Source organism: Sapajus apella, unplaced genomic scaffold, assembly GCF_009761245.1.
Source record: "Sapajus apella isolate SASKATOON/1434 unplaced genomic scaffold, GSC_monkey_1.0 scaffold54, whole genome shotgun sequence".
Lineage (NCBI taxonomy): Eukaryota > Metazoa > Chordata > Mammalia > Primates > Cebidae > Sapajus > Sapajus apella.
This window is the reverse complement of record NW_022436994.1, coordinates 4,347,665-4,375,465: the sequence shown is the minus strand read 5'-3', so window position 1 is coordinate 4,375,465 and position 27,801 is coordinate 4,347,665. Positions and strand designations below refer to the sequence as shown.

At 44.3% G+C, this 27,801-nt stretch overlaps 1 protein-coding gene across 7 annotated transcripts in view; it reads right to left on the bottom strand.

Moving 5' to 3' along the window:
• Positions 1–27,801, bottom strand: part of COBL (cordon-bleu WH2 repeat protein) — a 288,288-nt gene that overhangs the window by 49,577 nt on the left and 210,910 nt on the right. For 4 of the 7 annotated variants that reach the window (XM_032244191.1, XM_032244192.1, XM_032244193.1 and 1 more), the window contains 2 exons: positions 21,696–21,834; positions 19,403–19,573 (listed from right to left, as the gene is read on the bottom strand). In XM_032244191.1, coding sequence (XP_032100082.1) covers positions 19,403–19,573; positions 21,696–21,834 — 310 coding nt within the window. Of the gene's footprint in view, positions 1–5,242; positions 9,999–19,402; positions 19,574–21,695; positions 21,835–27,801 lie in introns of those variants that run through there. The other 3 variants (XM_032244196.1, XM_032244197.1, XM_032244198.1) reach the window with 2 other exon arrangements.

Genomic DNA, 27,801 nt, shown 5'->3' with positions numbered 1-27,801 from the left:
TTAAAAACGAGGGCTAGAGTGACTTCATTTCTCCAGTTTGACTGAATCAGGGAACCTGCACCGATCCGTCTACAGAGGTCTGCAGACAGCAGCAGGCGGCAGGCTGAGGGCCTGGTGTGGCCCCATGAGGGCCCCGAGGAAACCCGGCACCTACATGTGTTGCAAACAGCAGCTAGGACACATCCTGCACTTCCTTTCATGCCGTGAAACTGGTGTTGCCATATCTCTAACTTTTTTTTAAAAGAAGAAATCAAGATCTTAATGCATAATTTTCTGCACTTTAAATTGTGACCATTTTCATAATAATTAAGATTTGTTGAGTGCAGGTTGACATGCATTTGCTGAGGACTGCAACCCAGCAGCCCCTGAAACAGTTCTAAATGTTCTACATGCATGTGCACGTATAATTCTCAAAAGCACTTTTTCTCTCGATATGAAGAAACTCAGGCACAGAAAAGTTAAGAAGCTGCCTGAAATCAGGCAGTAACAGACCCAGGCCCTGAGTCCACGCAGCCTGGCTCTAGCCCCATGCTGTGCACTTCCCCAGACAGTGCAGGACCCTCAGCACCCTTTCTGCCCTGTCCCCTTTGTGGAGCAACCTGGTCGTCTGGGAGATGGACCCTGATTATTCAATCAAACATGGTAATCCTGTCCTCCTCCCTGATGACTGGTCAGTGCATTCTGGCCTAAGCCAATAGGTGTGTGGCACTCCCTCGGCCACTGTGATTGGTTCAGGAACTCACATGTGGCTCACTTGGGGTAAGTGAGCTGACCCAACCTCTATAGGTGCAGTATAGGATCCCATACATGTCCTTATGCATTAACTCAGCTTGAGTAGCTTTTTTTTTTTCAGGCAAAGATATGCTAATTCACCAGCAATCTCACTTCTGGGTATATATTCCCAAGAAATGAAAGCAGTCTCAAAGAGATATTTGCATATCCATGTTCACTGCACCATCATTCACAATAACCACAAGGTGGAAACAATGTAAATGCCCACTGACAATGGATGGAGAAAGAAAATGTGGCCTATACATATACTTGAAAGATACTAAGCCTTAAAAGGGAAGGGCATTCTGTTATATGCTACAACATGGATGAACTTCGAGGAAATTGTGCTAAGTGAAATAAGCCAGTCACAAAAAGAGAAGCAGGGGGAGAGGACAAAGGGCAGTTGCTGTTCAGTGAGTGGAGAGTGTCGGATTTGCAGGACGATGAGGTCCTGGAGATCTGTTTCACAGCATAGTGAATACACTTAAATCTACTGAACTATGCATTTGAAAATGCAAGGAATGGGACATCTTATATTATTTTTTTTAAATCACAATTTTAAAAAAGCATACCGATTCAGCAGCTTATTCAAACCATTTTAAAAGTCTTGCCCGCATTGAGCAAAACAAGGGCAAGCGAAACACAGAGGCTGCCAGGCCTGAGCAGAGTCTCCTGGGCCCTGCTGCCTGGAAAGGAAGCAGCGTGGTCTGTGGTGACGGGTTCATATTCAGGCTCATTTTCCTCATTTTTCTCCCCATTAGCTGGGAGAAACCAGGGACAATATGGCAAGCTTTCAGACAGACAGAATTCATTACATGAGAACTGTGTGAATAACACTGATTTCAGGAGAAACATTTCGAAGTCGGCTCACAGAAAACACCTTCACAGTGTTCTAACAAGCACACAGAGGATAGAGAAAAACAAGTGTTAGCTGATGATGGACTGTCTCCCAAGCCCCAGTATTTCAGATGTGGGCAAGACACAAGACAGATTCTGTGTGTGTGTGTGTGTCTACGTGTGCACATGCATTCACAAATGCTTGAAAGACCTAAGTGAAGGCTGAGCAGTGCCTGGGGAAATGGGGAGGGGGAGGGGAAACAGGAACGCTTGATTTCGGATTGTGTAAAGAATTGCAAGGGAAGAGATGCCAGATGTAGGTGATGGCAGCGAATCACACTGCCACGTGTGTACCTATGCCACAATCTTGCATGTTCTTCACATGTACCCCAAAACCTAAAATGCAATAAAATAAATAAATGAAAAAAAAAAAAAGAATTGCGGCCCTCCCTCATCCACAGGGTTCTTGGCTTTGCCGTGCCCGGGGCTGCGGTATTCAGAAACAAGCACAGAAGTCTTATCAGAGCTGCAGCTGCTCCATAAACTGCGGAAGCAAGGAGGGAATTCGAGGTCAGGGCAGAGGCCAAGTGCACTCAGGAATGGTGGTTTGCATATGGTGTTGGGCCAGTGTGGGCTGCAGCCAGCTTGGGCAAAATTAGCACAGCTGGCCAGAAAGGTAGCAGGGCTCAGGCACCCAGCAGGGCCAAGCCCTGGAGTTAGAGTCTGGGTCTCCCCTATGCATCCGCTTAGGTACAACAGAAACTTTCTAGTCTCTGTCGTCATCGGCACACAGGATAATGCACATCAGCTGCTATGGGCTGAACTGTGTTCCCTAAAAATTCACATGTTGAAGTCGGAACCTCCAGCACTTCTGAAAGTAACCTGATTAGGATAAGGTCTTTTAAACAATGCTGATTAGGGCGGAGGCCTCATCCAGTAGGACTGGTGTCCTCGTAAGTAGGGAATGTTAGGACACAGACACACGAGGGAAGACTGGGTGAAGACCCAGGGATAAGGTGGCTGTCTGCAAGCCAAGGAGAGAGGCCTCAGGAGAAACCAACCCTGCCAACACCTTGATCTCGGGCTCCCAGACTCCAGGACAGTGAGAGAATTCACTTCTTCCCAGTCTGTGGTATTACGTCATGGCAGCCCTAGCAGACTAATACACCAGTGCACTGCGTGGCTGGGATGAAAATACTGAAGTACAGTGTCTGTGGCTTGAGAGGCCCACACATGGTGACTGTCTTCGTCTCTGTGGGGTCCTCTGACCTCCCTTCCTCTGGAGTCGGGGCCCTCCTTCCTGGTATTTTTGTGCAGCCCCATCCTTGCTGCTGGCCGTGGGTTGAGGTAGGCGTGCACATGAGAGATCATCGGACAAAGCTCAAAAGCACACACACCTCCTCCACTTTCTCCTTCCTCTGTGGACACAGGGAATGGCTTCCTTGGGAGATCCGAGCAGGGTTAGAGCCTTGTAGCCCTCCCCATAAACTAACAGAACACAGAGTAGGGAGGAGGGATAGTGGAAGTTAAGCAGGTGCTTGGGACCAGACTGGCAAGGTTCAAGTCCTGGCTTAAATATTAACTTGCTTTTGGTCACAGACAAGTTTCTTATCGTCTGTGTGCTGCCGTTTTCTTATTTGTAAAACGAGGATGATAACAACAGCAGTGACCTCACAGGGCTGTGGTAGAGATTAAAGGGTTACTCCAGGAAAAGTGCATGGGAAGGGGGTGCTACGTTAGCCCTCATCACTTCCTGCCCCCGTGTCACTGGCGGCGAATCCACTAAGACGAAGACCTCTGCCCCTCCATGGGCTGGGCCACCCTGTAGGCCCACTGTGCAGCCTGCACCCAAGCAGAGGCGGTCTCCTTCATGGCAAGGTGCCTCCTGGCTAACAAACAGCCAGATGGAGGCAAACCTGAGTGCAGGGGCAGAGATGAAGGATGAGGCTTGAGTTTACTAACAGGGTTGATTCTGCTCTATCTAAATATGGAAGACTATCCATTTAAACAATTAATTGGCCATATTCTCTTTAATCTTTAAATCTCTTCCCAGTCATAAATGAGGCACCAAAGAAGAGGCCTGACAATAATTTCTGGGAGGACAAAGAGGACAAGTTCAGAATCCTTGCAAAACCTGCCAGGGACCAAAGCCCCAGGTTTCAGAGATGTATTGTACGCGGGGTGGGGTGGGGGTGGGGGGCACACTGGCAGCCACAAGGTAATATAGCCACATACTGTCCTTGGCCTCATTTCTTCACACATGTGCAGGCACACACACGCAGTGTCTACACATGCATGTATGTGCGCACATGTTATGCATGTATATTTGCACAGAAGTTACAATGTATGTAGATGTGCCTGTACGCATGAATATATACATGCACATGTACACCATGTGCAGGCATCTCTGTAGGCATGTGTATAAATACACACATATTTTATACACAGTGTGTGTATGTACGGATAGATGTTTAAGATATACTATGTATGCACATGTATTGTGTGGGTATGCATTCATGCACTATACACATGTCTATGCACATACACGTATGAGTGTAGATGTGCGCGTATCATGGCGCACATGCATGGATGCACACACACACGCATCCCTTTTAGACCCACTAGTCACACTGTAACAGTGGTCAGGGAGTCGGCCGTCTGACCACAGACCCTTCTCAGCTGCTTGATCTTTGGCAAGTTACTGGACTACTCACTTTCCCCTCTTTGTAAATGACAGAACTCTGTCCTATAATTACCGTCACTAAATTGTCGTGTGACTGGCTGCAACATAATATTGGCATAAACGCAGCAAAGCCCTGATGTTAATTTTTTGTATGTTTCTTTCCAGTCCCTTCAACTCTGTCCATCAATGGGATAATCAGGGTTCCCCCTGGTGGCTGAAATGTGTGGGTAAAGCCATCCAAGAAGCTCCTGTCTCTTAAATAAGCAGCCCCTTCGGCTGCTTGCTAACCTGGCAGAGGGAGCGAGGGTCAGGGAACAGCTGGCCACTGCAGTGGAGCCCACCACAGATGCTTCCCTGGTGCCTGCCCCTGCCTAGCCCCAGCCACGCAGCTGGGCTCCTGGCTAGAGCGGGAAATCTCGGTCAGCCGTTCTCAAGCCAGGATGGAGCGGCAGAGGAGGTGGGTTGACCTCCTCTCAGCTACTTTTGGTAAACATGGTTTAAAGAACACAGTCATGGCAGGAGAAAATTAAGTGGATAAATTATCTTTTGCTTCCTCCTGAAAACTGGATAGGGGAGAAATAGTTCCACAGGTTGTATATGCACTCACATCCCTACATTTTCATTTCGCAAAGGATGCATTCAGATGACTATAAAAATGCTGTGACCAGCTTTCTTTCTCCTCAGATCAATACTCAGCTTTATCACTAGGGTCATCAATTTTAACACTTAATGTTCTCCATTTAGACAATTTCCCAATTAGCTAGAATGGACCTTTACTTCTCAATTAATTTAGCATTTGTTATTAAAAACTACATTTTGCTAACTTTTCCCACTAGGTTTACAGTACTGTCATAATGTAGGATGTATAGTTATGTGCATGTTTTGTGTATGTATACACGTATACACATACACACACAGATTAAAAATAATTACAAAGGCATGCAAGGAAACTTGAGGGTGATGGATGTGTTTATTATCTTGATTGTGGGTGATGGTTTCATGGTGTATACGTGTCAAAACTGATCATATTATACACTTTCTTTGTACATATACAGGTTTTTTTGTGTCAATTATACTTCTATAAAGCTGTGAAATATAAAAAATAGCACAAAACCCACAAATCCCCATCAATGTTCTTCCGCCGCTTCGCCTTGCAATATTAAATGGAGACTTGTAATTTCCCTACTAGAAGCTAAACGTTTCAATTTATAACCATTTACTATTATTTTATATTTATTCAATTTAAGTAACTCAGTCTTCACACATAAGATTTATGCTATGGAGCCTCAAGTCTCCAAATGTAGGCCACTTGTGCAGTGAGTGACAGTTCCAGCTGATCAAAACGTCGCCCTCGGCCGGACTGCACCCAGTCCTCACTAATATGACAACGGCAATGTAAAGGGGCAGAATGCAGTCAGCAGATAGAAAAGAGAATCTGCCTTCCAGGGCACTCCCTGCCCAGCTCTGCCAATACACCACTGTGGGTGCAGATTCGGGGTCTGCCCATATGAAAGACCAGGTGGGAGAGAGAAATGATTGAGAGAGAAGGGCCAAGCGAAAGCTGCAGGGATGAGGCAGAAACAGGCCAGAGGCACAAATAAGCTTGCTTCCACCACCCCCTACACTTCTCTTGTCGGAACTGCGGCGCTGTAAGCTTGTGCTGCATCTGCTGCTCTGGTCCTCTCAGGCTCCTGACTACAGGACGTAATCGCTTTCCCTCTACATTTCTTGTTTCAAAGACATGAGCCTGAAAATACTGGATTCTTAGCCTGAGTGTCAGCCATGGGATTGGTGGGGTCCGTGGTGTATGGCAAGTGCTGGCCTGCGCTCTGGGAGCACCTGCTGCCAAGCCATGCTCACGGCTTACTTGAAGGATGTGAGCCCTTTGGGAAGGCTCTTTACACATTCCAGGAAGAACCAGAATTTCAAGCCAAATCTGACTTTTAATACTGGCAACTTTACCTGGCAGAGAGGATGCATGTGTGGGCTAGATGTGGCAATCGGCCATCCATTTCCGTCCTGTGGTTGATGATGTGTGCCATTCAGGACGTCTTTATATTCCTCACTGCCACTTCTTATTCACACAAAACACAAAAGGAAAGGATGCATCTGCTCTTTAAATCTTGTCCCTTATGTGCCAAAGAAGCATGATATATATTGGCTATTCCGTTTGCGTTAAGGCTTTATGTTCTGCTTATTTTTTCTCCTCACTTCCTGCCCTGAAGCCCTGTAGCAGATTAATCAACCAGGAAACAGTGTGTCCAGTCTAAATAATCTCAATAGATCTAATCTCTTGGGGTTTTTCTTCTTTTTTTTCCTTTACTGAAAAATATACTCAGATAAAGCCTTCTTTTATGTAGTTTCGTTCATAGTAATACAAATTTGTTATTTTCTTACTAAGAAGGAAAAAGAAGGGTTAGAATATAAAGCATTTAAGAATAAAATAAACACAGAGGTAACTGTAAATCTAAATCACAAAACTTCCAGTGAAGGGAGTCATTCGGCAAAAAGGTTACCAATTATGCGTTGCTATTGGTGACAAATAAAGCATAGAAAACAAAAATATACAGATAACTCCTGAGCTTCATTTTATTTAATACTCGAACCTCTGTCTTCACTGAAGGGTTTGAAGTTTGCTTGTTGTCATTTTACCATGGTGACTAATAAGGTGCAAAAGCTATTTTGGGCTTTTCTCCTGCTCCACATTCCTTGGGTATGAAGGATGAAACAGTTAACACACACACACACACACACACACACACACACACACACACACACACAATTCAGAGAAGCCAGAGGAAGCAAGTGCTCTGTACGTAGATTAATTCCTCTGTCTGGATAATCTGTAACTGGTTATGATGATTCAAGCTCTTTTGAATACTTGTTTGAAAGGCCCTCACTTTCTCTTGTAATTTTTGGAAGATGTACTCTTATCCCTATGGTAGAAAAGTTTGTTTTGTTATAGGAAATGTTAGTCTGCACGTGAAGACGTTTTGAATCATATTACATGAGCTATGGAAGTTGTGAACAAACTGTATCATATTATGGATCCAAATTAGCATGAAAACTGTGAAAATTAGCAGTGGATAAGCATCACAAACACAGATGCGATGTGTGATGGATTATAATGGGTGCGAAAATAAAATGTCAGTGAGTGAACAGTTTTAAGATTTTTCCAAATTGTTTCATCTATAGAACTAGGAGTATTTATTTGCAAGTAAGTAATTTTAGAATCATAGGAAAAGGTCAAAAGCACTAGTGAAGTGAGATGGCAAACATTATCATATAAACTAGATTGCAGTTTAGAAATCACAGCATGCTCAATTGTCCACTGGCAACATGGTCTCTAGGGTGACACTAAGAATTTAAGCCAACTATAGTTGAAAAATAATGCATAGTTTCTTCTTTTACCTTAGTATTTGCTATAGAATTGATATTCCCAAGGGATTCTTTATGCTATCAATTTGCCTGCATGTCTCCAGTTAGAAAACGTGAGCTATCATCTTTTGTGCATAGCATGTATGACATGATGGAAAAAAGAAACAGACACGGCTTACAAGGAGAAGAAATTACCCACAACAAGGAATGGGTTCTGAGCTGAGTCAGAAATGAGAAACTTTCTGAAATGCAAGTGCTTTGGGAAAAAATGTTTCACCTAATTAATTTGTCTGATTCTTAGAAGGCTCTAATGTCATCACAGTGCCAAGTCGCATGTAAATCTGCAAAACTTGTTCATCAAATGGCCCTTGATTCTATCCAGTGTCTATCAGGCTACCTGTCATGGAGATCCCTAGGATATTGTCGAAGATCGACCACTCATGTCTTTGGATAACTTTATGATCACTTACATTGGAGGGGCCATGTTCGAATTCTGTTCACCATGTAAACTGACTTAGCCCTATTGCATCTGTTTCCCCCCATATTCCCCTGTCCTTTATTTTTAATGGATTTGATATACTTATTGCATCATATTTTCTGCCTCTTGAACCAATAATTCTATGAGCAGTATCACTTTTCCCTCTCTAAGGATTTGCCTAGAGATTTTCTGTGGCCATCTTTCTTCAGCATAATAGCGCTACTTCTTACACAAATGCTTATTACTCTAATTATATACAATCTTCGGCAATCTTTAAGTCTGGGCCATAAATCCTAATGCTTTCCCCAGAATTCAGGTAACATTACCTTTTCTTGTTTAGACCTTCCCCACTTAATGATTTGAGATCAAAATGACTGTACTTATCAGACAAAAGTCCTTTATTTCAATGCAAAAAAAAAAAAAAAGAGGCCCTTTCTAACTTGTTCTACATTTCATTGTGAGTAATTTCTGTAACTTTCTATTTTTTTTTTCATCAACGCATAGCACTAAATTGGTTACATATAGCTTTGGCTTATATTTCTTTATTATTAATACTAATGTAAGCTGTGATAATTCCTTCATTAATCATAGCTAACATTTTCATTGTGATCAGCCGGACAACAGTCCTACACGTCAGAAATACTAATTCTTTTTTTTTTTTTCACTTTGAGTGATAACATTTAAAAACATCTTTTAGAGAGAAACATGACAAGATTCTCCAGTTCAAATGCATCTGCATAATAAAATTTCATTAAAGCAAGCAAGAACTAGTTGCCTTTTTATCTAAACCCTGAATTTTAACGTATGACTATTTTTACTGCTTGTCTTGGGACAAGGTGGCAGAGGTGACTAGCTCTTCAGAACTGGGTGAGTTTGTGCAACTGCAGAGGGATCTCATACTCAAAGAGATGCTGGCAGTCACACCCCCTGGCATCTTTATCACGTGTGTACCCTCAAGACTAGTAACTATAAAATGGAACTATCTTTACTTCTTTTCATGTGCCTGGGGAGCCACAGGTAGTAAGATCCAAGACCAGAGGTCACGTGCTTGTTATTCACTCCTACAGCCCACAGAACTGCTGTCATATCTAGCACCAAGAAAGTACTGTGTCTAGAGAATACATGGGAGAAGAAACGAGTGAATAATGAACAGAACAGAATAATGAAGAGAAAATAACATAGAATAATGAATAGAACACCCTTCTTCCCCCTCTTTTTTTCTTTTTAGTAGACTATGTAAAATGGTGAAGTACACAGTAATGGGAAAACCTCAAAAACACAAAAACGTTAGGTCCTACGTATCACTGAATGGATACTACATATAAGTTGTGAGTTCCTACTAACTATATTTATAGTTCATGTTTTTAGGCACTTAGTTTTACCAGGTAGACAGAATGTTTCAATTCTATCCAAATTGACCATACTGGTCAATTTGTGGACGCAATCTAGTTTTAAGAAAAATGAGTAATAAATTCTGGAATAGCATATCCAATAAGAAAAATAAGAACAATGAATTAAAATAAAGCAGATTTCTTCATAAGAACGTTTCCAAGCATCAGTGAATTTCAGGCAACAGAATATTATCAACCTAGAATTTGCATATGAAAGTCTTTACCTCCTTCAAAAAAATATAAACCTCAGCCAAACAAATCTGTTATTTATGCATTTATATGTAAATCCCAACAGAAGTAAATCGTGGGTGTACAAAGAGCCCTTTTATCCTGAAAGAAGGAAGAACAACAGGAAAATCAGAGCCAGGGCAGAAGAGACACCGGGAAAGGTCCGAGGTCAGGAAGAAGCCCGTCCATCAGAAGTGCTTGGTCTGAGTAGGGAATGACGCACAGCAATAAACTGCGGGGGGAAATAAATGGCAAAATGTGAACGCACACTGGCGGTGAAATAAATACCTGCCATTATCATTCATCCTCCAGCCCCTGGAGATTTAACACTGCAATAGCAACCGTTCTATTGGCCAAAGCGTATTGCTATTGTTTTCTCCCTTGCCATTTAGTGTTTTTGTATGCCAGCTGTGGAAAGGCCTACGGATCCAACAGATACGCTTCTGTCTCCTGTAAGAACTGTATCACAACATGGTGAAACCCCATCTCTACTAAAAATACAAAAAATTAGCTGGGCATGGTGGCGCGTGCCTGTAATCCCAGCTACTCAGGAGGCTGAGGCAGGAGAATTGCCTGAACCCGGGAGGCGGAGGTTGCGGTGAGCCGAGATCGCGCCATTGCACTCCAGCCTGGGTAACAAGAGCGAAACTCCGTCTCAAAAAAAAAAAAGAACTGTATCATAAGCATCCCTTCCCTCATGGTTGGTCTTTCAAGTTGTCACGTAAAATTATTTGGATTTGATATGAAACCTTAAGGTCCTTACAAGCAGAGACACGAAGCAGCTGGTATGTGAAAGTCATGGACTTCTTACCTCTTGAAAAAAAGTCAAAGTTACTTGTAGAACTCCAGAGGAAAATAGATAATATGGCTTTGTGATGCCCTCGATTTCAGATCAGTCTATCCCATCTTGATAATGGTGATCCTGGGCAGGCCCCACGTATAAACTTAGAGCATACTGGTTGATTTGGTGAGTTGGTGACCCCTCGAGTGCTGCTGTTTGCTCTAGTGGGAGACTGACCTGGGGTGCAAAGGGCTATTACATGAGAGTAGCTTTACGTCTCTGAAGGTCTTGTGGGAGAGGGATTAAAATAAAGAAGGGCTGTGCCTGAGCGCACCTCATCACACAAAAACTCCTAAGAAAAACAGTTTAGAAGACTATTGTCATAAGGGAATGCCTGGTCCATAATCTATTTACTTCTTAACTGGTAAAATAAGGTAACGGTATTTAATAAAAATTTCAAACCATTCTTGAAAAATCAAGATGTTTATGCCTTCTTTCTGGGAAGGGCTTAAATTTATATAAACCCAAAAAGAAGTTCTTAAACATGTTTTTATGACTAACCTGACTTCATGCTACAAGTTGAAGCTCCAGGAGACAAATACAGCTGTGATTATTTGCGTCAGCTTAGGGCTTGAGCATCGACTCATGAAAATCAAAGAAATCTAATCTTCAGGTGTCTTAACTAAATAATTGTACTTCTTTTCAGCATTTCTATTTATATTTGTTACTACTTGACAGTGGTATGTTGTAAATGGTTAGTAACCAGCTATTTGGTGGAAAAAGGTATAAACAGTTATAATCCGTTTTATTTATATAAAGGATAAGCAGTACAAATTTTTTAAGTAATAATAAAATGTGTAATCCTATTTTTTTGTAAATTCTGTATTACCAATTGATTCTCATAGGGTGCTTTCATTAATTTTTGCCAGGTTCTTTAATCTGTAACCAGACAATTATTACTGTTAACAAACAAATATAACTTCGGCATGAATGCATATTGATGGCATCAGACAGAAAGATGACAATAAAACCAGAAAGACGTATGTTGGAATTTGACTCATTCGTCAATCCCATGAATGACTTTGCTGAATCGATAATGTTTTTTGGAAAATGGAGGTACAATTCAATTTTTTCTGCTATTCACAATGTATTGGCTACAGATATTACATAGTTTGCTATGTAATCTGCTTTATTGCATTTCCCAATCACTGTGTTATATCTAGACAATTAACAAGACCAATCAATACCTCATTTGTAACGTTTGCTAATTCCCATGCTATAAATAGTTTCTCCATGGTTGATTTCCTGTTTTCCTGGTATTGATATCAGTCACTGAATGCAGTGCTGGGAAGAGGTGTGCAGTAGCACACTCTGACATATTTTCACTATTCTATAGCATTGAATCCTACAGGTTGGATATGTGTACATAACCTCAAGTACATCAAAACAGTAACAGTAAAATAATTAGGAAGTGATGAGTTTTTGGTATTTGTTACCTCTGTTTTTAATATTATTTATTTAATTCTATGTTTATATAATTTGCTTTTTAATAGTGGGTCTGTTCAGCCATTGGTTTGCAAAATTCCTGAAATTTTAACAATCTGCTTTTATGAGCTGGCATAGTTCTGTTCCACTAAGTTGTCACTAAGTTCTTTAATTCTCTCTCAAGTTAGAGACATTGTACCTTGTAAATAAAGGACTAAGAAGTAACTGGCAAAAAGAAACAGGCTCTTAAGGATTTTTTAAAAAGCTATATATAGATCTACTGTGCTTCTCACTGATTCACTTCTAAGCAGCATCCAATCTTTAGTCTATGTTGGGTTGATTTAATGGTTTTCAAGGTACAATAATAACAGGTTAAAAGTTCAGTTTCATTTTTTTCTAATGTACTTTTGAGTAAGGACAGACTCTGCTCCCACAGTCAACGATTTCCTTCCATTTTATGAAAAGGCCCATTTGCTGATGACCCACTTCCTGTTTTCCTGTATGCCGTGGTCTGCCCCGTGGCAGCAGGAACAGCTGTGTGGCTGGTTCTCCTGCCAGGGAACGAAAGTGGCAAATAAACACCAGCCAAGCGCAAGAAAGTTTCCCAGGGCTTGCTCTCAGCTCCACACCTGTAGCGTTTCGTGGGTGCTTCTCACGACAATCAGGACTCACAGAACTGTGTTTGTGTCACAAGCTTTAGAACTAACTGCTTTATTTTGAAATAGAAAAAGTACTTAGTTTGGGCTCAAATTTGAAAATAAGGCATTAGGAAACTCTAATGAGGATGGGCCACAACCTGAAGGACATCAGCCAAACTCCTGTCCTACCTTCTCCGGTTCCATGCCCTCTGCTCAAGCAGTACGTGGCTGCTCACTGAGCCTTTAGTGAGCATCTGGTCCCCAAGTGTAGAGACTGGATTACAGCCCCACGTATTTCAAGCTGTGTAACAACTATTTCTAGATATGCAGTTCCCCTGAGTCCCTCTGCTGGGTCACTTGCCTAAAAGGTAAATCATTATTATTAATTTTGCATTGATCAAACTCAAGATACTCTAATTCCAAATATAGTTCATTCCTCTCCTTTTATTTCCCTGTTTTAGAATTTCCTTAAAGTTCTTTAGAATTGGATACTTAGTCAGAAATTTAAAATCGATTAGCTAGAAATACTATCCCTTGCTGGGTGGTGGGGGGAGTTGCTTAGAACAGGAGACAATGACCTACCTTCCATTTATGCCTTTTGTCAATTACTCTATAAATGTATGCCCAAGGAAAGATTTATTTGCTCAAGCCTGGGGTAGAAAAATATGTAAGACAATGACAGTCACTGTATATTTTAATTTTAAAAACATAAAGTAAATTGAGGATCTGTAACTTGAGCTCGATATGCATTGATCTTTAAATCTCCAAGGTCTTCTAATTGAAATAGGTAATTCATAACTTGTTAATAGCCTAATTATAATCAACACTGCAAATCTCGTAAATAAACAATTCAGTGCACGAAGGGTATAGGCTCCATTATGGTGATTCATAAGGAAGGTTCAAATGAAATCAAATATCAGCAGAAAGCAAGCTGATTAGAAAGTTATAAGGAAAATCCATATGTACACAATTGTATTGGTTTAGACATGCTCATAAAGCATCTTTGTACATGATTAGATATCTAAAGTTTAAAGCAAAATCTTATTAGTAAGAAAAAAATGATTAAAGGACACACACCAGGGAGCCATTCTTCCACTCTTCTTAAAACCATGCTGGGAAACATCAAACACACACCAAAACCCCACTGGTGATGCCTTTGTGACGTGCAGCTTTGAGAGGCTGCATAGCTCAACATGCCTTCTCCTACATGTGTGGTGTTTATCAACTCAGACTGTGCAAGTTGTCCTGACCATGACAGCCAGGACGAAATGGACAGCCAGGATCAGGCAACAGAAATCTTAGTTCTACACAAGGTGACAGCAGGGAGCATGAGTTTGTTCTCTGGCCATGTACACCTTCATACTTGCCCTACGTTACCTTTTTAAGGCTGCACTTTGTCCACTGTAAACTAATTCTGGAAGAGACAAGATTATGCTTTCTACACCAGGAAGTAATTTTAAGTGAGATCCAGTATTCTTCAGATTTGTATGCTGAACACATCTCTTACTACAAAGATGATCAAGAACCCAGATGCCTTAGTCTGTGGACACTGAGTACGCATATTCTACTGCTACAAGCATTCCCAATAGTTCCTCTTCTCTAGAAAAGCAGAAAATGGGAAGTGTAGGTGGAAGCTAGATTTGAAGTGGCCAGTCCTGCACTGAAATCATCCCTCAAGGAGGATGGTTCCTTTCAGATGCTTGGCCTTACTGTCTTTGAGCCAAGTCACTCACTTTGTCTTCAACACTGGCTCACCATCCTCTCTGTACCTACTTATCACATGTCCCACGTCCTCCAGACTGCAATCAAACTGAAGGCTGCGATCCATATGCAGTGCATACTGCTAGCTGTTCACAAAGCATGCATCGCCCACACTTCCAAGTTAACAGAACCCCTGCATTGACTAGTGACTTCCATGTACCTCAGAGAAAGCTGACCCCATCCCCATCTGCCAGGTGGGAATGGCTCATCTACATTCCATTCTTGCCAGAGAATTGGGTAGTGTATTACTCAACTGTAATCAATGAAATATGAGAGGAACTCTTTAGTGGGGGGTTTCTGGGAAAGGTTTCCTTTCTTCTACAAAACTATTAAAAGAGATGATCTCTCTTCCTCTTCTGAAAATTCAAGTGTCGGATTGATACATGGAACAGCCACAGACCCCTTGCTCCCAGCCTTAGGGGGAAGCAAGTCCCAAAGATGATACAGAGAAGACTTGGGAAGAACCAGCGTCCTTGATGACAACTTGGACTTCAGATTCAACTAACACTGAATGCTACTACACTCTGGGATTCCTGTTCCAAGAGCTAAGACATTCCCTAACTATTGAAGTAGGTTTAAGATGGGTTTTGCTTACTTGAAACTTGTTTTAGTTATCTATTGTTGCAGAACAAATTACCCCGAAACTTAGAGGCTTAACACAATAAGCATTGACTATTCTATAGTTTCTGTGAGTCTAGAATCTGACTAGATGGCTTTGCTGGGTGCCTCTGACTCATGGCCTCTCACCAGGCTGCAATCCAGGTGCTGATCAGGGCTATGGTCTCATCTGCAGGCTCTACTGGGGAAGGATCTGCCTCCAACTTCACTCAAGCGGCTGTCAGTAGGTTTCTAGGCTCATAATCAGTGGACAAAGAGCCTCAGTTCCTCACTAGCTGTTGGCTGAAAGCTCTCTCAGCTCCTTGCCATGTGGGTCTCTGTAGAGCAGCTCACAGAACGGCGGCTGGCTTTCCTCAAAGTAAGCAAGTGAGAGAAGGTGCCCAAATTGGAGGCCACAGTCCTTTTCTACCCTAATCCTGGATGTAAGCAGTGACATCCCACTACCTTTGCCATATTCTATTCCCTAGATAGGAGTCACTAAGCACAGTCCACATTCTTGGCAAGAGGCTACACTAGGGAGTGAACACAGGAGGTGGGGATCACTGGGAGCCACTTCAGAGAGGCCAACATACAACTGAAGGCATCCCAACAGAAAGGCCAGACCTGGAAACCACTTAAGAAGAAAGACGCCAAGGCTGGATGCTGAATTGCACGGAGATTTTCATATCTCTCTCAAGTATAACTGCAACAAGTCTTACGCAGTGTTGACTCTTTTGAGGACAGACCTAAAATGCTGGTAGTAGATGCTCTTTAGCCTGGAAAACATGTTTAATGAAGCTGAATGAAACAGCATATTCCACTGTAATCTGACACTTACACTTCACACAGTGAGATCAGTTCTGGTATATTTCTTTATTAAATATATGCTATGTGTCAGGCACCAATCTGAAGGACAGATACAAATATGAATAAAACAGTTCAGCCTCCAAGTATGAATAGCTTGTAATAGCGGAGGAGGCACCTAACAGGTGTGCATAATACAGTATGGTGAGTATGGTAAAGGATGAATGCCTAGAGGGCAGAGGGAGGAATTCCCACTGGAGGGAGAAGAAGGCTTGCCAGGGACAGGCACCTGAGGTGGCCACAGGGTGTGCACAGAGAACTTGCCCCACACAGCTATGGTTTGAGCAGGCAGGGAGCTCAGAGCAATCTGCACATGGGCTGGGTGAGCTGCAGAGCTGGCTGCCGAGAGGTGGCCTCTTAAAGCCACAAACACCAGAGCAGGTGGTGGCTCCACTTCTTCTGAACTCTTGATACAAACCATGTATTTGTTCAGAAGAGTTCAAAAGCCCTACACATAAGTGGCACTGAACATCTGGGCACACATTTGGCCTTTGTTCCAGGTAAATGTGGTTTTCATGACCAAGTATCAAGTACTAATCCCAGTTTCAGCATTGAAATGGGAGTCAGGGCTTTGTGCTTGGGCTAAGTTCCAGGCAGGCTGGCAGGACTCTGGCTGTGGAAGGGAGGCTGACAGTCGCCTCCTGGAACCCCAGCAAAGCCATCAGGCCCGTGAGCAGGTCAAGATCTTACAGAGGTCAGGGAGGAGACAGGGGAATGACTGGAACAGAGGAGCCCACAGTTGAAGAGAAAAAGTAAAGAAAGGATGAAGCTGTACAGAATCTATTTACGTCCTCTCCTCACCCTCTTAAATCTGCGCACAAATCCATTATCCATTAGCTTTTTGAATCTTTTTATCTTATGGAGGTTGGCTGTGCATACTGGTTTTCAAAACAGCGTATTTATCCTTGGAGTATGGCATCTGCTGCAGAAATCACAGTGGCCTGTGAAAGCCAGTGTCCCCTGGAGTCTCTGCAGTGGCAGGAGAGAAGTACAGGATGACGGATGAAGCAAAGACTGAGAGTCCAAGATCCCATAAAAACAAACTCCTCTGTACCGTGTATGGTGGTAAGGCCTTCTGCCTCAGTTTCCCCATGGTGACTGTGCCTACCCTACAAAGCTGTGAGAGACTTCTGTGTGGTGCCTGGTGGACCAACTGGGCCTCTTAGGTACTCATGGTAAGCTCTCCTACAAACACAGAGTTTGTTACGTGAGGAACACAGTTTTAAAACTGAACTCGAGAGGAGATAGGCAAGTGCTTGTAGCTGGCATAAAAATGTCTCCACTGAGCTTCCACACAGCCAAAAATAGCCAGAAGTTTGCTCGGGAGTGCAGGGGCAAATATGGGCCACAGTGACGCACACTCACAGCCAGCGCTCAAGCGCCAACATCCTGTGCCTCGCTGGGGATGGGTGGAAACAGCACCCAGATTTCAACACTATGTGAAAAGATACAACAAATGAAAAGAAAAGCTTCGTTTTCCTTAATTCTTTTAAGTCCCAAAGGCAAGTTGCATTCTGCCTGGCTGGGCGGGGAATCCTCATTTATAAAGCCATAAACAATGGGCAGGCTGGTTCTGCTAATTAGCAACATAAAGGCTCCGAGGTGGATGCTTGAACACGTGGTGCGCTGGCAGCTGGGAGCGCGGGCGGAAGCGTCAGGAGAGGTTGGGGAGCCTCGGCTAAGCCCCAAGAAGGGCCAGGTGCCAGGCTGGTCTGACGGGTAGTGAGGAGATGAAATTGCTGTACTGTATCTAACGCCTCCTGAGGCCTCCCCGTCCCTAACCTCCTCTTCCCTCGACTTGCTGTGAATGTGAAAGAGGGGGGAGAGGTGAATCATGACTGAGAGCAAAGGAAATCCCAGGTGCATGTACGCGGGGGGGATGAACTGGGGCAGAGTGAGCAGAGGGTACAAGGAGGAAATGGAGCCACAATGCAAGAAAGTAGCGAGTCTGGTCTTCCCTCGGCCACTTTGTTCTACTTTCAGCTCAGATCTGTCCGAAAGTCTAAGGGCAGCAGGTGGGGAGGTTCCGCAGCTCTGCAGAGATGCAGGAGGAATCCTGATGCCTCAAGCCTGGGGCAGCCTGGGTAAGTGCCCGTCCCACATCCTGTGTGCCCATTGCCCCAGCAGACGCTGCACCTGAACAGTGAGTGCCCGCAACACACAGGCAGCCCAGGAGGAAGCCACGGTCTGCGGTCTGCGAGCTTGCCCCCAGCTCTCCCATCCTGTGTAGGCTGCCACGCGGGTGCTGGGCCCGTTCCGTGACTGCCAATGGGGTATGCTCGGCTTTATTGCTTTCGTCCAGCTATTTTCCCCTCACTTTTGCCCCCAGAAAGGAGATTTTGTAGGTGAGGGCAGCAGCCGCAGGAGAGAGCACCGACTGACTCTCACGGCGCTGGTGTGTGGGGCTTAAAACCCACTGTCTTCAGACACGAAATGGCTCTGGAGCCGTCCACACTGCGGCTGCTGTCTTTCTGATTGATAAGCCTAACGCTTTCTTTTCGAATGCCTTAAAAAAATTCATTTGCATGCGGAAGCATGTCTAATGTCAAGATGATCAAACGTATTTTAAGGGTGGAAAAGAAGGACTTGTGAAGAAAGATAAAATGAATGAGGATTATTGGGCCTAGAGAAAGTCGATAAGTAATCCAACAATTACCTTCTTTACCCAGAAGCTGGCAGGCAGCAAGCTAGTCCTCATTTCCAAAGAAGACAGAAAAAGATAAAGTGGTCCACTGGCAGCAAAGTGTGAGCTTCCTAACCAGAGACAGGGCTGTGCATACTCATGTGGGCACTGGCAGGGCGCCGGGCTGCAAGCAGTGACATTTTACTGCTCCCTGTACGCAGCCCAGGATGGTGCGTGCTTTATAAGGAAGTGTCGCCACACAGCTGAGACGCTGAAGCGGTCCACGTGCAGGCCCAGCGTGCCCGTGATGCCACGGAGTCCCGAGAGGAAATGGATAAACCTGCCTGTCTGCAGGTGGCGACGCTATCCCTAGCGCTTACTAAACTCCAAAAGAAATCCCAGGGAACAACAAGCAGAGCCCCTCTCAACCAGGGTGTGCCAGGAGACAGAAGCAATGCGGGACTTCAGTTCTGGCTGTGAGTACACTTAAAGTGAGCTGCTTCCCCTTCTCGTACCTCAGTTTCCTCTTCCGCAGAGAAGCGGTACTCAACGCTAGGCCATGCCGACGGCTGGCCCTCTCCACAGACACTCTGAGGTTCATTCTAATACGAGATCACTGGCTCCTACCTGATGTCCCCACAACCACAAGGGACGTGTTTAGCTGAAGTCTGACCACGCACAGGCATGATTACCTGGTTAAATTCTCCAGAGTGCGTTCTCTGTGAAATCAGACGCACTGCATTCAGCATTGAGAAAGAAGAGCTGAGAAGGAAAGGCACACACATCCAAAGGCAAGAACGGAAAGCCTGGAAACCGAGCCCCGACACTGCAGTGCCCAGAGAGGTGAACGGTCAACGCACAGTCGGAATGAAGCGAGAGGAACATACGTTTGGGTCTTGGGTCTGAGGCCTCGGAACCAGCGCCTTCCCCTAGAAAGCTGAGAGGCTCCACCACGTCTGTGTCAGGAGGAGGGTAGGGCGGGGGTGGAGGGAGCACTAACTGGGGTGGACCCCGAGCAGTGCCTCTGGGAGGCTTTTGTGGCACCTGCCGTGCACCACCTATATGGAATCAACAGGGAGTTACTTTAGCAGGTTAAGCCAAAAGATGTCCTGCCTTCCAACACAGGAAACACTGCCGTCACTCACCAGGCACCAAATCCAACCTCACTGGGCACCAGGTCCAGCCACACCTACCACCAGATCCAGACTTGTCCAGCATCTAATCCATCTCACCTGGCACCATCCACATCCAACCACACTCACACTTTAACATTTGACATACGTGCTGTCCTATCATTGGGCCAGTTTGGAAAGATGTGCCTCACTGCAATTTCTTTCTGATAGACACAGCTACCTAAATGCCGGCCTTGAAAACTGTTCTTCGCCACCCCTACAGAGCTTTGTAAGTGAAAGGGAACTCCTTTTATTCATGCTGGTCTTTTCCAGGTTCATAGATCTATTTTTAGCCTCCTCTTGTTGCTTTTCTATAGCCACGGCCTTACTCTGGCTAGGTTAAGCATTCATTTAGGTTATCTCTTCTGAGTCCATTTATACTTTCACCTCCTTTGGCTCTTCAGAGTAATAGTTCTCCAAGTTTGTTTTGAAGAATGTCCTGAGTTGTAGAGAGAGTTGGGGGGGTTGTGTCCCAAGTGCATGGGACACAAAGGCTCAGCCCTCAGTTCATGGCAGCCCATCCTGTTCCAGAAGGAATTGTTCTCCTTACATTTGATGAAGGGCTAGGGGTCTCATTCTCTTGTGTGAGAGGGAAGTGTCCCAGCTCTCCAGACTTGCCTGGGGTCCCTAGAAAATAGGAGCTCTCTGCTTCTAGAGGTCTTAGGGGTGTCTGTGAGCAACACTCACACCCCTGGTGGAACCCAGGGGTCCTGCCCTGGGTTGAAGTGGGCTGTCTGACCTAGGGATTGGCACGATCCAACCACATACAGCCATTTACAGTGGATGCCATTTAAAATTTAAACCAGGGGCTTTTGTCCTTTTACAAAAAAATGGAGAGAGAGAGCATGGAAGGGAGAATGGGGAGCTCTTCATGAAATAGGAGAAAAACAGGTTTATTTTAATGTTCCACTGACAACGTTTTCTTTCAATCTGACAGTATACTCCTTGGGGAGAGTTTGAACTGACATGCAATACGGGTTTATTGCTTCCTAGGGTAACTGACTCCCAGGCTGAAATGCTAACACATTAAAAGCGAGGAACTCACAGGAAAGATGCTGACAAACTGCCACGGAGCTCTTCGTAAAGGTCCAGAACTGCCAAGGCAGTCACTTATCTTGGGAGGACCTTCCCTCCTGCAGCTGCAGATGTTAGGGCAAAGGCAAAACGCAGGCTGCCTGGGCAGGTTAAGGGGCGTGGTGAGCGGTCTGGAGGGGATGGTGGCTTCAGCATGAGCGCTGATGCATGCCATTCTCGGGGCTCTCAGCTCAGGAGGGTGTGACTCCTAGGCTGCCATTTTCCAACCACTCTCTGCAAGAGCCATTTCAGTCCCTACGTAAGTGAAATAACAAACGCTGAATGATTTAAAAATAAAATGAACCCTTGGTTCTTTGACCTGGAGAGCTCCAGCATTCAGCTTCTCTCCACCTCGCCTGTAGCATGAGGAGTGGGCCACAATGACTTAATAGACGTCTTTCTGCCCACAGACAGTATGATTCCATCTTCTTTCCTCTGAGCTCTCTTTTTCTCAAAGAAAATCAGGGTCTTTGCTGAATGTATACGAGGTATATCAGTGGAGATCAATTTCAAACAGGATGGTCCAAAAATTACTCAGCTGATGTCAGCTCATCTGTACATCACCTGTGGCCTAAGATCTCTTTGAAATGTCAGATGTCCTTCAGAGCAGCTTCTGCGATGTCGCCCTAGGAACTTCTCTTTTTGCCATCAGAGACATACATCGCACACTCGCACTCACAGGCTTTCCATTTGCACTCTCTCCGGGCTCCTGCTCCTGTTTCCCGCCTTCCACCATCCCCCACCTCCTAATGCTCATACTTGTCCACCAAACGCTGCTAGTGAGATATGAAGAGAACCTGTGATTATTTATTTCCAGCCCTTCTTTCTTTAGCGTTAATATTTTCCAGGTTAATACCATTAGGGATGAGGCTATCAGGAGTTCACAGCAGAGCAAGCATCCCCGCATGCAGACGGCAGGCCGAGCCTCACTCACCCATCTTGCTCTTCCTGTTCTCCTCCTTATCCTCAGTGCGGCTGGGGATCAGGGGACTCGGTGGTGGTGGCTGTGGCGGAGGGGGAGCTGGCGCTCGCCGCTTCTTCTTCTGTAAATCAATCTGTGACCCCAGAGATACCTATGAAGTAGAAAGAAGGAAAGAGGCAGTGTCAGGGTAATTGTGCTGGGGCAGGGGCGTGCACACGGAAGGTGGTGCTCCAAGAAGGTTGTCAGATGGCTGGTTCCCTGTCCAGGTCCTCCCAGTGGAGGCTGTGAGGTGAGAGTCCAGCGGACCGCCACGGAGTGGCCTGGAGGTAGCAGAGTGTTGCTCACAGACATCCCTAAGACCTCTATAAGCAGAGAGCTCATGTTTTCTAGGGACCCCAGGCAAGTCTGGGGAGCTGGGAAACTTCCCTGTCACACAAGAGAATGAGACCCCTAGCCCTTCATCAAATGTAAGGAGAACAATTCCTTTTGGAACAGGATGGGCTGCCATGAACTGTGATCACACAGAGGAAGAGCTGATGGGGACAGCTCAGACGTCACCCATGCCCAGACTTATGTTTGCTTCCCTGACTCTGCACATTCACGTCCCAGAGCAGCCAAGACTATCTAATGGTCCAAAGGTGAACACATTTTGATGCAGAATTGCTATGAAGTTTCTTAGTATATGGGCTATTAGATCAGTGTATGGGATATCAGCTGCCCAACCCTAGCAGAAATCCAGCTCCTGCTCACAGACTTCACTAGTGAAACACACACAGCTTCTAAAGGCAGCTCATGAATACTGGGCAGGTCTAATTGCTGAATGTGAAATCTGTTTTGTTTATAAAATTGAATTCACTGATTCTATTTCTTTGTTTCTGCAGGACTACATAATCCTCCTCTCCTGTCCTCCTCATTAGGGCCAAAGTTTTTATTCATTCACTCTCATTGATTAAAATCCATTTAAAGAACTTTATATTACATGTAGAGAAGTGCAAAGTATGTGCAAAGAATGAGCCAGGCACGGCGGCGGGACCTGCAGTCCCAGATACTCAGGAGGCTGAGGCAGGAGAATTGCTTGAACCCAGGAAGCGGAGGTTTCAGTGAGCTGAGATCACACCACTGCACTCCAGCCTGGGTGATGTTGTGAGACTATGTCTAAGGGAGGGGAAAAAAGAATGAATATGATGACTATGCACTGTTCTGACCTCGAGTAGCTCAGAGCCATGTCTTGGATGTCCAGTCCAAGTCCTTCCTGGTCCTCCAAGAGCCCATCCCAGGAATGGTGCCCATAACACCCGCCTCTGCCACTTCAACTCTGACCTTGGTGCTCTCTAGTTTATTAACTCATGCTTGCACCATGTGTACCATGTATATGGGAGGGAGAGGGACAACGTGGGGGAAGAGAATGTGTGTAAACAGTCTCCTTTTAATTTTTATCAGTAATACACATTTATAAAAATATATGTAAAAGGAAGAACATAATCACTTTATCAATACTCAAACTACTAACAATGGGCATATGTTTTCCTGGTCTATTTTTTCTTCTAAAAATAATTTTTCTTCCCTTCTGTTATAGTATATTATAACCACCTCCTATAGGTCTAAAATTCTTTAATATATTTTACATAAAACATGGACATAACAGAAAGTAAACAACCCCACAAAGCTGAGTCAAACCAGCAATTTCTTGTCCACCACCCCCTCTCCAGCAGTAACAACTTCACATTTTTTTTTGCGTTTATTTCATTTTTCAAAATAAGAAGCTTATTTGTACTCTCTCTTGATGTGTCCATATAGTGGTGTCCTACTCCAGAAGATGAGGATTTTGTTCTTTGAGACGTGCATGCGCAAACACACACACACACACACACACACACACACACACACACTCTCATACTTTTCCCTTCCATTTTCCAAAAAATTACAGCAAAAGATTTGTTAATATTTACTATTTAGTTATACACATTTAATTATAGTAGATATCAAAATTATGAAACATAGAAGTTTTCTTCAGCAGGAATTTTCTCCTACTGAGAAGTATAATGTATATCGTAATTACATGTTCTAAATTACCTTTTTGTTTTCTCTGAATTTGATAACTGACTTGTTTTCTAGCTTTTTTTCTTAATTGCATTTCCTGGAAATTCCCTTTCCCTCTACTCAGTCCCGATCCCTTGTTTCCTGGATATTCTGCCTGTTTTGCGTGTGTCGTTTTGTTTTGTTTTGTTTTGAAATAGAGTCATGCTTGTCACCCAGGCTGAAGTGCAGTGGTGCAATCTTGGGTTCAAGTGTTCTCCTGCCTTAGCCTCCTGAGTAGCTGGCACTACAGGCACCGCCACCACGCCAGGCTAACTTTTGTATTTTTAGTGGAGACAGCGTTTTGCGCCATGTTGGCCAGGCTGGTCTTGAACTCCTGGCTCCAGTGATCCGCCTGCCTCAGCCTCCGAAAGTGTTGGAATTACAGGTGTGAGCCACCGTGCCTGGCACCGCCTGTTTTTGTTTTTGTTTTTTTAAAATTCACTGCATTTTAGTGGTGCCCAGTTTCTAGCAACTTTCTGACACAAGATGTGTATGAGGAAGATTTTTGAGACCTTCGAAATGTAAGAATGTTTTCATTCTACTATACTGAACAGTCGGCATAGACACCTACAGGAACCTAGGATGAAAAGAATTGTTCCTCAAAATGCTAAGCCATTCCTCCGCTGTCTCCCAGTTGGGAACCGTGCAGCTGAGACACCGGAACCAGAGTGGGGTGCAGTCTTCTGCATGCCATCTGCTTTTCCTCTGCAGGCTCAGGGAGTTCTTACTCCTTCCTGCCGGGAAGTTTCACAGGGGCAAGTGCTGGGTGGGGCTCTTTTCATTCATTGTGGGTGCTATCTACTGACCCCTGCAATCTGAATATCCCTTAATTCTGCAGAATTTTTAGTGTTATTCTTTTCAACTTTTTCTTTCCTCTGTTTCTCTCTCTCTCTGGGATTTCAATTAATTAAACATTGAGGATTTAAAATTAATTGTCTTATTTTCTCTTGAATACTCTTGCCTAAATTTTTTCTGATTTTCCCCCTTCTTGGGAATTTTCTCCATTGTAAGTAAGACTCATGAATTTTAAAATATCTGTTATTTTTATTTATTTTTTTTTAATTTCCAAGAGCCCCTTCTTGTTAAGGATTTAAAAAATAGCATCATGTTCCTGTTTCCTGGATACCACAGCTTCTCTTTCCTCTAGGAAGCTATGCTTTGTATTGTTTTCAAGAACGCGTTTTAATTTCCATTTTCTTCAGCCATATGCACCACGCTTTCCTCCAGGGTCCTTTCTGCTCTCCATCATGGCCTCTGTTTATCACATTTTGACTCTTCCTCAAATTTGTGGCTGTTTATAATATGTGTGTTTCTGTGTCTAGGGTCTGTTCATACACTAATGGGATTCCCAGTGGGAATCTGGGCAGAAATGTGATAGTTCACAGAGAGATCCCCAGATATTCATACCTGCAGGACTATCTGCTAGCTCGGCCATCTTCCACACAGGAAAAGCCCAGCTCCTGCCTGGGGGAAGCTAGGCCTTCCCGAGTGCCCTGGTAAGAAGACCTTGAAGCTCTCCTGTGGCATGTGGGTTTTCGCTTATCCCTGTGTGGGTGCAGACTCGGTTGTGTCTGATGTCCTGGAGTCAGGGTCTCTTAATTGTGCAGGGGGTGGCAGTGGAGACATCTGGTTGTGGTGGGCAGGGAGGGGTATGAAGGTCTTACTGTTTCACCTGCAGGCATTCCTTCCTTCCTTCCTTCCTCATCAGCTCATTCTGTGGTCGCATGCAGAGAAACACACGCCCCAGATTCCTGAGTGTCCTGGGGTCTGCTGTCTTCTGCTGGGCCTCTTTCACCCAGCAGTCAAGTTTCAGCTTCTTCCGCTTTACTAGGTATTTACCACAGTCAAAATACACTGCAGGCCAGGCACAGTGGCTCATGCCTGTCATCCCAGCACTTTGGGAGACCAAGGTGGGTGGGTCACTTGAAGTCAGGAGTTTGAGACCAGCCTGGCCAACAAAGCAAAACCCCGTCTCTGCTAAATATACAAAAATTAGCTGGGTGTGATGGCAGGCGCCTATAGTCCCAGCTACTCAGGAGGCTGAGGCAGGAGAATCATTTGAACCCAGGAGGTGGAGGTTGCAGTGATGCCAGATTGTGCCACTGCACTCCAGCCTGAGCGACAGAGCAAGACTCCATCTGAAAAAAACAATTCACTGTAGTCTCCCAAAGTATCTACTGAGAACTGTCATCAACTTCCAGTGCTGCTTCTTTCCTCTTTGTGAAGACTTTTTTTTAGTGGAGTTTCAGAGGGAGAGACACAGATGTGTTTTATTAGCCATGTAGTTTCCCCTAATTTTTCAGCTTTACTGAGGAATAAACAAGTAAACATCGTGTGTGTGTTATACAATTAATAATCTGATTTACATATCTACTGTGAAATAATCACAATCAAGCTAATTAACGTATCTATCACTTCACATAATTACCATTTTCTTTTTAATTTTTTTTTTCTTTGTGGTAAAAACCCTTAAAATCAATCCTCTTAGCAGAATTTCAAGTATTTTCTAATGGCTGCCTAGTACGCCACAGAATTGATGAGCCATAATTAACTAAACTAGTCCCCTTTGCCTTTGGCTAAATATTAAAATTATTTGGTTCTGGTAATAACAAATTAAATTTCTTAAAACACTCTGTAATTTTATCTTTCTCCAACATTTCTTTTTCTCCCTTTATTTTTTCTTTTGAGTTTTCAATAAAACCGTTTACTAAAACTCCTCAGGTACAGAACACATAAAATTCAGTGAAGAGATAAGATCCTAAAATCCCAGTTTTAAGGCTCGTTGTCATGAAGAAGTGATGTCGACTAGAGAGCAGAAAAGGAAGCCCCCCCACCTCAGTTTCTCCACAAAGGCATCAAGTTAACGGCAATTTGTATTTGTAATCCAGAAGCTTTTATGAGAACTCCGGAAACCAGTTAAGAAGGCACAAGACCCTAGGCAAGCTTAATGCCAAGAATGGCCACGCTAAAGTGGGTAAGAACAGCCATTTCACCTCAACTGTGACAGCCCTTCCCCTAAGCCAGTAAGGCTCAGTGTGAGCAGGAGAAAAAGCCCAATTTGTGGCTTTTCCCTTGGGAAGAAGAGAGAAGAACTGAATGTACATCTATCTAACATTCCAGCTTTCCAGGGGGGCTGCCTGAGGGACTGGTTTATGTCTTGCCTGGCTGGGAGCACTGATGGGAAGCTGGCACACTTTGAATGCCTGGGAGCCACTGAGAAAAAAGGAGCTCAGAGGCTGGTTGCAACAGCAGAGATGTGCCAATGCCACAGGCAGAGGCCAGCACAGCTCACTGCCATCAAGAGAAAGCACCCAGCTCACCGCTTATCCCTCGGGAGGAAATGAGAAGGCTAAAAAGTACATGCAATGTTCTGGATTTTGGGGGAGGCTTGTTCAAGGGACTGTTTTCTGTCTCAGTTGACTAGGAATACAGACAAAACTGAAATACTTTGGATGACTGAAGGCTTCTGAAACAAGAGAGCTCAGAGGCTGGCTGCAGTGCCAGGAAATCTGCAGTACCATAGACAGACGAAGAAAGAGCAAGAGATTACATGCTCCTAAAGAAGCAATCAGCGAACCTTCTAATTGGAAAATATACCAACAAGCCCAGGGAAGATGCATATCCAGAAAAGGTTTGACAGGCCCCAAGAATCTCTAGCTGAGCCGACTGACATGGTATTACATACACTGCAAGAAACCAGTCCGTAAAGGCCGGAAGAGGTGGCTCTTTTTTCTAATGCACAAATTACATTAAAAAATAATGTGGCCGGGCGCGGTGGCTCACGCCTATAATCCCAGCACTTTGGGAGGCCGAGGCGGGTGGATCACGAGGTCAAGAGATCGACACCATACTGGTCAACATGGTGAAACTCCGTCTCTACTAAAAATACAAAAATTAGCTGGGCATGGTGGCACATGCCTGTAGTCCCAGCTACTCGGGAGGCTGAGGCAGGAGAATTGCTTGAACCCAGGAAGCGGAGGTTGCGGTGAGCCGAGATCATGCCATTGCACTCCAGCCTGGGTAACAAGAACGAAACTCC